Source organism: Miscanthus floridulus, chromosome 9 (genome assembly GCF_019320115.1).
Source record: "Miscanthus floridulus cultivar M001 chromosome 9, ASM1932011v1, whole genome shotgun sequence".
Lineage (NCBI taxonomy): Eukaryota > Viridiplantae > Streptophyta > Magnoliopsida > Poales > Poaceae > Miscanthus > Miscanthus floridulus.
The window spans coordinates 50,567,372-50,577,929 of record NC_089588.1 but is presented as its reverse complement, the minus strand read 5'-3'; the positions used below and the strand labels follow the sequence as shown (position 1 = coordinate 50,577,929).

Sequence of the window (10,558 nt, the reverse complement as noted above, 5' to 3'; positions counted from 1 at the left end):
TACCGTAGCAGCAGATGGGTGAGTTATCCATTCTTTCATCACAAAGCACACTTGGTGTTTTTGGATGGAACAAATCAGTTATGTCTTGTATCCTCTGAATTATCTGTTGAAACCTTTCGATCATTAACATCTCTGCTAGACCCCCATGTTGTCTAATTTTCTAATAAGTAAAATAACTTCCTTTGATAAACTTACTTTGATACAGCATGAAAAAGGTATTGTATCATGATTAGGCATTTTTGCTATAATTGCAACTTAATTCTTTTAAGATTTTACAAATGGATATCCATATTCTAGTCAGGATGGCAATGCTAAGAAAATCATTGAATATTTTCAGAAAACATTTTTTATGGAGTCGTCACCAGATCTTATCTGTTAATCATTTGCTTTATCTTCTGTTTGTGTGATGACAACATTCTTTGCTCCGAGTACTCTTTCCCCAACAAGCCAGACCTAAATGCATGGATACATGTGAATGATGTGACCTTTACTTTTGTTTGCTTGATGACATAGAATGAACAGCCTCCTCCGTTGTATGTTACTGCTGATTTCTGCAGTCATCTTTATTCCTTATGTTATTTATAGGAAGAAACATGAGATAATTGTACATATACAGTACAATTGCATTACAAAAAAGTATTAGTTCCAGTAATAAAAATGTGTAATTTTTCTTATGTATGCTCTTAATTTTTCAACATTGTATAGATGGTGCATTGTTTACTACTAAGTACAAATGAGTATGCCTTCATTTCTATGCAATTCGTGATATGTCTTCTATCTAAATTTGAGTGTGTCCACAATAAATCATCAAATACTAGTCCCACTATAGTGAATTTACAGTACCAAGTAATACTGTCCTCAACAAATCATCATCAAGGTGGTGAAAATTAAGAAAATGGTGGTTCATTGACTACAGATTTCGCTTTCCATCATTACAGAACAAAGGACATGGAGATGAATTCAAGAGAAGGCCAAATTCTACATGTAAATACCTTTCGTTTCTTGTAGCAGGGGTTTGCTTGGAGTATACATAGATATACGCAGTTCTATGTGCTGTTGGGTCAATATCTAATGCCCCATTGAATGTGAATAACAGAATACTTAACGGGTTGAACTCCAAAATACTTAACGGTTTTTTGTTGCGATGCTGTCAACCAACAGATTTGTGTACTGGGTTTTTTTTTTGCATACCCGTAATGCTGCTTTGGTACAGAAACGCTCCAAAATGCTTAACGGGTTTTTTATTGTGAGTCCGTTAAGTAACAGATCTCTGTATCGGTTTTTTTTCGGACCTGTTAAGCCTGCTTCAGTACAGAAACGCTCAACTCATACTGTTTCCGTTGGATGTGAATGTAAGGGGTGGCAACTGTCGCCTGAAAAAAATGTTAGATTTCAGGCACCTCAAATATAGTGTCTCCCATATTTAAATTCACGCCGATTAGATTGGTGGTAAGGATTACAGCCAAACAGCCAACTCAGTTGGCGTGGGTCGTTCCTCGTTCTTTGCCGCCCAAGGACAGCTCGTTACCGACGGGCGGCCCTTGACACGGCGGTAGCCCTCTATGTAGTCTACGTAGGTGTTAGTGCCTCGAGTATGATCAGAAGGGAGTCTAGAGGAGGTAGCAAGGACGGGGTAGTTCAGACGAGAACAGCTTATAGCAACAGAGTATGTGTAACCAGAGTACCAGACCCTGCTAACCGATGGCGATCCCTTGCTGACAGAACGCTGCTGAAGAATCTTCTCCGGCACCGCGCAGCGAAACACCGATGATGGAGGTGCCGCCGTGATAACATGGGTGAGCACTACGACCTTTTTGAGCCATGACACATGGAACATAGGGTGAATAGATGATGAAGCCAGGAGCTCTAACCTGTATGTTAGTTACAGCCTTGGTCATAGGATACTTTATTTAGCTTTGCATGTTTCTGTTACTAGCACTGCATGCGCGTGGGCTCCGATCTGTGGTGGCCGTGTGAGTAGGAGGGCATGACGAGAATAGCTCACGCATGACCCTGAAGGAACGGGTCTTCAGCAGCATCGTGGGCATGGGGATGGACTTGCTCAGTAGTGCGATGTGTGGCTGATCGCTGTAACTTCCTGCATGTAATCTTGAGAATAAAAGGAGAGAAGCAAAAACCACAAAAGCTGCTCAGTTGTTCGCAGCACCAAAACCTTGTGTCCATGCGATAGCGTTGTGTTTTGTGTTGTGTTTGAGTTCATTAGAGAACTCTGGTTCTTGCCTACGGTGTACATCACCTTGGCTGAAACTAACAATTGGCATCAGAGCTAACTTAGGGAAACCTCGTCGTCGCCATGGTGTCTCCGACAAGACCCCATGGCCGTTCAGCCGGGAAGAAGATCGCCGGCCCCGGCGACTCCGGCACGAAGACGCCGCCACGCCCGCCTTCTCCGTCCCGCTCCCCTCTTCGTCGTCCAAGCTCGCGTGAAGCACGTCGTTCGTGCACCCGCGGCGCACGCCGTCCGTGGGAGGTCGTCGTCGAGCGAATCATCCGGGAGGGTAGCAGTTCCGGCAATTGGCTGCAGCTGACGCGAACCAACTACCATGAGTGGTCTCTTCGCATGAAGCTGAAGCTGCAAGCTCGTCACCTCTGGGACGCCGTCGAGTTCGACGACGTTGAGTTCGACGACGACCGCAGCGCCCTGGACGCCATCTGCACCACCGTCCCGACAGATATGGTGTGCTCGCCACCAAGGACACTGCCAAGGAGGCATGGGAGGCAATCAAGACTCTCTGCATCGGCAACGACCGTGTGCAGAAGGCGACGACGCAGAACCTCCACGTTGAGTACGAGGCGCTCAAGCTCAGAGACAGCGAGGCGATCGAAGAATTCGCCTTGCGTCTCACCGGCATCGTCCAGAGGCTGGCAACACTCGGTGATCCTGAGCCGGACGAGAAGGTCGTGGCGAAGTACCTGCGGGTCGTGCGTCTGAGGTACAAACAACTTGTGATCTCCATTGAAACACTCCTTGATATCTTTGAGCTATCCATCGAAGAAGTCACCGGCCGGCTGAAGGCGGCAGACGATGTCGAAACTGCGTCGTCTCAAGTCGTCTGTGGCAAGTTACTTCTCACGGAGGAGCAGTGGCTCGAGAGGTACAAGAAGGAGTCCGGCCGCGGTGACACAAGCTCCAGCGGACGCGGCAAGGGCCATGGCAAGCCATGCGGCCGTGGTGGTCGCGGCAACTCCGACGCCTGCAGCGGCAGCGGCAGCCACAACTCCGGAGGGCGCACCAGCTCTGGAGCGAGTCGGGCCAATCCAGACGACATTTGCAAGCGTCACGGCAAGAAAGGCCATTGGGCCGAACATTGCCATGGGAAGTTGAAGACAGAGGAGTAGCCCCATGTGGCCCAAGACAGTGAGCCCACTCTACTCCTGGCTGTGGGCTGTGCGCAGGAGGAGGGGATTCATCCCCAAATCGAGCAGCAGCCACCATCGCAGGGGTCGGAGCCAGCGACGCCACGGGCGATTGCGCCCTTGATCCATGCCGACGGCCAGCTACATCTCGTCGAGAAGAAACTATTCGCCACCTTCAACGAGCGTAGTGACCGGGACCCGAAGCGATGGGTTCTGGACACGGGCATGTCGAACCATATGTTCGGAGCACGAGCAGCCTTCTCCTGCATCGACACTGGCGTCACAGGCTCGGTGCGGTTCGGCGATGGATCCGTCGCCCGCATCGAAGGGATCGGCACCGTCATCTTCTCCTGCAAGACTGGGGAGCACCGCGCCATCACCAACGTCTACTACCTGCCCAACCTCACCGCCAACATTATCTCCATCGGGCAGCTCGATGAGTTTGGCTACCAGGTGCTGGTTGAAGCTGGGGTGATGCGGGTGCATGATGAGGAGCGGCGGCTGCTAGCCAAGATCCATCGAAATCCAGGACGGCTTTATGTGCTCGACGTCAACATTGCACAGCCTGTCTGCCTGGCAGCGCGTGGAGAAGAGGAAGCTTGGGTCTGGCACGCTCGGTTTGGACATCTCCACATTGCCGCGCTGCGCAAGATGGGCAGGGACGGCCTTGTCTGGGGCATGCCTCTATTGACCCAGGTGGAGCAGGTTTGTGATGCCTGCCACGCTGGCAAGCACCGGCGGGCACCATTCCCTCAGCAAGCACAAAGGCGTTCAACGGAGGTGCTGCAGTTGCTACATGGTGACATCTGCGGGCCCATCACACCCTCAACTCCAAGTGGTAATCGATACTTCTTGCTACTCGTTGATGACCATTCACGCTATATGTGGATTTGTCTACTGCCCACCAAGGATGCCGCAGCTACGGCGATCAAGCGCGTACAGGCGGCTGCTGAACCCAAGAGTGGCAAGAAGATGCTGGCCCTGCGCACCGACCATGGCGAGGAATTCACCGCGGCCAACTTCACCGAGTACTACGCCGAACTTGGGGTACAACGTCAACTCACGACGCCGTATTCGCTGCAACAAAACGGCATCGTGGAGCGGCAGAATCAATTCGTCGTGGGGACCGCGCGCAGCATGCTCAAGGCAAAAGGGCTTCCTGGTGAGTTCTGGGGTGAGGCGGTCACCACGGCTGTCTACCTACTGAACCGTTCCTCGTCCAAGAGCGTGGGTGGCAAGACCCCCTACGAGCTCTAGACCGGTAGCGTCCCCACTATTCAGCACCTGCGCACGTTCAGCTCCATCACGCACATGAAGGTGACTGCGCTGAACCAAAGGAAGCTGGACGACAGGAGCAAGAGTACCATCTTCGTTGGGTATGAACCGAGCTCCAAGGCATATCGGGTGTATGACCCAGTGACACGGCACGTGCACGTCAGCCGAGATGTGGTGTTTGAAGAGGCAACGTAGTGGTCCTAGACCGAGGGCCAGCAAGGCGGGGCGGCCAACTTCGTCATCAAAAACCTGACGCCGTCCGAGACGACCACCACTACAACAACGACGAGCACGAGTACACCGGCTGGAACTGCTACTACATCATTGGGCTCGCCAGCACCCTCTGCCCATGCTCCTCTAGTGCATGCCACTGGGAACGCAACGCCGAAGGGACACACGCAGCTAGACATGGACTCAATTGAGTTCGTGTCACCACCTGGAGCCGGTGCATCACAACACCGGGACGCTGACCACGACAGCAACGTACCACTACGCTATTGTGCAGTGGACAACATCCTGGGGCCAGCCACACACCCTGGGTTGGCTGCACGGGAGTTGGAGGAGCAGCTGCTGCTGGCTAGCAAAGCTGAACCGACGTCATTCAAGGAAGCAATGGAGCAGGAGAATTGGTGCCACACCATGCTTGACGATTTCACCTCAATTGAGGCGAATGAAACTTGGGAGCTCGTCGATCCTATCCCTAGTGTGCGCCCCATAGTCCTTAAGTGGGTCTACAAGACGAAGCGAGATGAAGCCGGTCTGGTCACCAAGTTCAAAGCCCGCCTTGTTGCAAAGGGCTATGTCCAGCACCAGGGGATCGATTTTGATGAAATGTTCGCCCTAGTGGCCAGGCTTGAGTCTGTGAGATTACTACTTGCACTTGCTGCCAGTGAGGGGTGGACTGTCCATCACATGGACATGAAGTCCACTTTCCTGAATGGGGTGCTTCTGGAGGACGTCTATGTCGAGCAGCCGCCCGGCTTCATGATGAAGGGCCAAGAACTCAAGGTGCTTCACTTGATCAAGGCCCTCTATGGACTCTGCCAAGCCCCTCGTGCATGGTACTCCAAGCTAGATGCATCACTGATCAAGCTAGGGTTCATTCAGAGCACGTCTGCGCATGCTGTTTATCTTTGTGGTGCTGGCGCAAGGCGTCTCATCATGGGGGTTTACGTGGATGATTTGGTGATCACCGGTGGCAGTTCACACGACATTAGTGCCTTCAAGGAGGAGATGAAGGCAACCTTCAAGATGAGTGATCTCAGTATGTTGTGCTATTACCTTGGTCTAGAGGTGACACAGATGGAGAATGGCATCACTGTCAGCCAGAGTGCCTATGCTGCAAAAATTCTTCAAAGCGCCGGCTTGACTAGATGCAATCCAAGCCATACTCCTATGGAATCTCATCTCAAGCTCAGTAAGTCAAGTACTGCTCCTACTGTTGATGTCACACATTACAGGAGTATAGTTGGATCTCTTCGGTACCTGGTGAATTCAAGACTAGACCTGGCATTTGCCGTGGGATATGTCAGTCGCTTCATGGAGAACCCAACTACTGAGCATATGGTGGTAGTGAAAAGAGTGCTGAGGTATATTGCTAGGACTCTGCATTTTGGCTGCTACTATCAAAGGAAGAAAGAGGCACAACTCATTGGCTACTGTGATGCTGACCTAGCTGGTGACATTGATACAAGGAAAAGCACCACCGGAGTCCTCTACTTCCTTGGCTCCAGCATCATCAGTTGGCAATCACAAAAGCAGAAGGTAGTAGCCCTATCCTCTTGTGAAGCAGAATATATAGCTGCTACTACTGCTACCTACCAAGGTGTTTGGTTGGCCCGTCTCCTTGCTGAACTCAGGGGAGAAAAGGTCAGGGCCATTACTCTAAAGATTGACAGCGAGTCTGCGATTTAGCTAAGTAAAAACCTAGTTTTTCATGACCATAGCAAACATATAGATGTGAGATATCATTATATACAGGAATGTATCAAAGAGGACAGGGTGAAGCTGTAGTCCGTCAGGATAGCTGAAGAGCTTGCAGACATGTTGACGAAGGCATTGGGGCCTCAGCAGTTCTATGAGCTATGTTCCAAGATCAGCGTCATTGATGTACAGTCCATGAACAAGGCATAGGAGGAGATTTGTTAGTTACACCCTTGGTCATAGGATACTTTATTTAGCTTTGCATGTTTCTGTTACTAGCACTGCATGCACGCGGGCTCCGATCTGTGGTGGCCATGCGAGTAGGAGGGCATGACGAGAATAGCTCATGCATGACCCTAAAGGAATAGGTCTTTAGTAGCATCGTGGGCATGGGGATGCACTTGCTCAGTAGTCCGATGTGTGGCTGATCGTTGTAACTTCATGCATGTAATCCTAAGAATAAAAGGAGAGAAGCAAAAACCAGAAAAGCTGCTCAGTTGTTCGCAGCACCAAAACCTTGTGTCCAAGTGATAGCATTGTGTTTTGTGTTGTGTTTGAGTTCATCAGAGAACTCTGGTTCTTGCCTATGGTGTACATCACCTTGGCAGGAACTAACACTGTAAGCTACCGTGCCAATACATTCTAAGATGCAGTAGGGGCTAAAAATTTTAAATGTCAGCTTTTGATGTGCTCACGTAGCTAGGGAGGATTGCACGTAGGGTTGCAATTTCAGAAAGACCTAATCACCCAACTGAAACTGTCATTTAGAACTGTGAGCATCTGCGTGCTTCTCCATGCGCCGCTTAGCGCGATTTAGGGGCCGGTGGATCAAGTCAGTCATCAATTCACGATTGTAAAGCCATTCCTCCAAGCTAAAACTAGGGGAATCACCAGCAGGATCCAGCCCAATATTCTACGAAGTGCGGCAATACAAAACTTCATTCAAACGGGGAGCTAACCTAGGGCAGAATGAAACGATGTATTGTACCAAAACTCAGCAAATTCCAATCAATTGTGCCATTTCTTTGGATAGGCATGAATGAAACAAAGCAAGAAAGTCTCCAAGCACTAGTTCACGTGTTTGATCTGCCTATTTGATTGTGGGTGATAAGCTGAACTCATGTGCAGATCGACCTTTGCCAGCTTAAAAAGCTCATTCCATAGTGAACTAGTAAAAAATCAATCACAATCAGAGACACCATGGTAGCCGGCATCCCATGAAGCTTATAGGCCTGTGCTAGGAACACTTTGGTGACATCCACTATGGTGAAGGGATTCTTGAGACTAAGAAAGCGGGCATACTTGGAGAAACAATCCACCACCACATGGATGCAGTTATTACTACCACTAGATAACGGAAACCCCTTGATGAAATCCAAGGAAATAACCTTCCAGGCGTGATTGGGCATGGGCAATGGCTGTAGCAAACCCGGCAATCGAGATCAATCTGCCTTGGCTTGCTGACACATGAGACAATACCTAATACTAGGGAGATTCATTCGAGGTCGTCTCCCAAATTTTAAATCAAACATTTGTCAATACCTCCAAAGACTTATTGTGTATCAGCATCATCAACCAGTCTGGATCAGCCTTGGCTAAATCCTGCTCTTTTGGCATACTTGGAGTATACAAAATAAGGTGATCCACGAGGATATCTATCCTTTTATAGCTAGCTCGGTCACCTTCCTAACTAGGTATATGACTTCTCTGACTAATATCCGACAACAAGGTGAATGTATGTGTCGGTGCAGAATGTGACCAACTAGTAAATATTTGTAGTTTTGCTGTACGTTGTGATCGGAGGTGGCCTAGCACTCAATGACACAGGATTTATACTGGTTTAGGAAACATGCCCTACGTCCAGTTTGGGTCGGTCAGTGACTTTATTTCTGAGCCCAGGTGCTCGAAGTTTGCAGTGGAGTTACAAACGAGAAGGAGAAAGATGAGGTGTACAAGAGGTCCGGTCGGCTCCGGTTAGAAGGGCCGAGAGCGACAGGAACTATGCTATGAGCTAAGTGTTCAAACATGTGCTTGAGGTCCGAACCTAGCGGTTCTGTGGTTGTGGACCAGTGAACTTGGTTGAACTAATGGAACTAAGAAAGGTTCTTCAAAAGGCCTTAGAGAGAAAAAAGCCTCTACTTCCTTGGAGGGAGCGCACCCCCTTTTATAGATAAAGGGGATGGCTTTACAAGTGAGGGTATGTATGCTCTAGAGCTTTGTTGCCCATGCTGGTGGGTATAAGATAATGGTAGACATCCACAACACTGTTGATATCGCTGTAGAATATCAGATGCATGTGGGAGGTTGTGCTGCCTTGTTCAGGAAGGGTAGACATTGGTACCTGCAAATACTGTTTGATGCCTTGAGGTATGTGAGGAGTGTCACCACATTCACCCCATATGGTAAATCTCGGCGCCCACAACACTATCGATGCCCAGAGGCACGTGGGGGGCCTTACCATATGGGAGTTTAATGGCGCCTGTCGATGTTTTACCACCGGCAACCCACCATGGGGGTACCCGGGGCGGTGATTTGTTCGGAGGGGTATTGGCGTATGTAGGAACTCGGTGGTAAACGCAGGGAGACAACGATTTATACTAGTTCGGTACGCCGGAAAATCACGGCGCCCTACGTCCAGTGTGGAGTAGATAGTATGTTGCGCCCCGCGCTATGTCGTCCTCTTGGTCTCTATCGAGATCTAGAGGTTTTTTTGTTGTGTGTTGTATGGTGTGTTCTTGTGTAGGTGCCGATCTAGGGACCCCTGCCCTCCTTTATATAGTCCAGGAGAGGCGGGAGTTCTAGTTGGTTACAAAGTAGAGATCCTAGTAGGATTATTTGTAACTAGTCCTAGTAGGATTACATGTAGAGAATCCTATTTGGACTAGGTTTTCTTCTCTCTTGTTCGTGGGGAACCCTATGGGTCCCGCATCGACAAGCCCCCGAGCATTTCATGATTGAGCTTCAAGGGCCGGGTTGTTGTAGACTTGTTCCGGGTTCTTTCTTGAAGCGAGATCTTGAGATGGTCTTCTTTGTATTTTCTTCGGCTGATGTGCACTTTTGGACAAAAGTGCACTCAGTGAGTCTAGCCCCCGAGCCTCTTGCTTGTTGGGACAAGAAGCTAGAGGGTCCCTTTAGTCTTCTTGGTTGATCCGAGTTCTTTTTCGGTGGGTGCAATTTTTCGTAAAAATTGCACTCACTGAGTGTAGCCCCTAAGCCTCTTGCTTTTGCTTGCAAAAGTTGGAGGGTCCAGATTCTTGTCTTAAAAAAATTCTGGGGTTATGTATCTTGCAGCCCCCGAGCCTTCTTCGAGTTCTTATCTTTCAAAATGAAATCGGATGAAGGGTCTTGATGTGTTGTCGTTTGTTGTAGTCTTGAGTACTTGTATTCTTGGTCTTTTGCCCTTGAATTCAAGCCCCCGATTGTAGTTGAAGCGTATGCTGAGCTACCGAGCTTAGCGTTTGACTAAGCCATGATGTTCTTCCAGGTTGTTTTTGATTCATCCGGGTTGTTTCTAGACCTCTGGTTCTTGATGTACCTCTTCCAGATTATTTGCACTTCGTCTAGATTTCTTCTGAACTTGTATGTACCTCATCCGCATTGTTTTCTGATCAATCCGGGTTCTTTCTGAATTTGTCTTGGTACTTGCAGCACCTCTTTGGGGTTGTTTTCTGATCGATCCGGGTTCTTTCTAAGCGCTTATCTTGGTTCTTGCCGCACCTTGTCGGGGGTTCTTTTTTGATCAAACCAGGTTGTTTCTGGACTAGCTCTTAGGAGCGTGTTTTTCTTGATCTCATGGTACAGATGTAGCTCTCCTGCATGTTAAACATAAAAATATGTTGTAAATGACATTCCGGATATGAAGTCAGGAGCATGTCCCATATTTGAATAATCAATCAGGGGCGGGCCCTGGCATCATAAAATGCATATAAACTTTTTTCGTGTCTTGCTCTTACTAGGCCATGCAAGTTCCTCAGGTAGTGTC

The 10,558-nt window shown here is 48.9% G+C and overlaps 1 protein-coding gene across 1 annotated transcript; it reads left to right on the top strand.

Annotated features, from left to right (window-relative positions):
* Positions 1-2,314: 2,314 nt before the first annotated feature.
* On the top strand, positions 2,315-3,360 carry LOC136479858 (uncharacterized). Its single transcript, XM_066477588.1, has 2 exons — positions 2,315-2,698; positions 2,779-3,360. Exons 1-2 carry the CDS (start codon positions 2,315-2,317, stop codon positions 3,358-3,360), a joined length of 966 nt encoding a protein of 321 aa, XP_066333685.1.
* Positions 3,361-10,558: the final 7,198 nt, after the last annotated feature.

Bases quoted from the DNA above. Each gene is read 5' to 3' on its own strand.
- LOC136479858 (XM_066477588.1), top strand. From the start codon at position 2,315: ATGGTGTCTCCGACAAGACCCCATGGCCGTTCAGCCGGGAAGAAGATC. The intron at 2,699-2,778 runs GTGTGCTCGCCA...GACCGTGTGCAG, and splicing joins CCACCGTCCCGACAGATATG to AAGGCGACGACGCAGAACCT.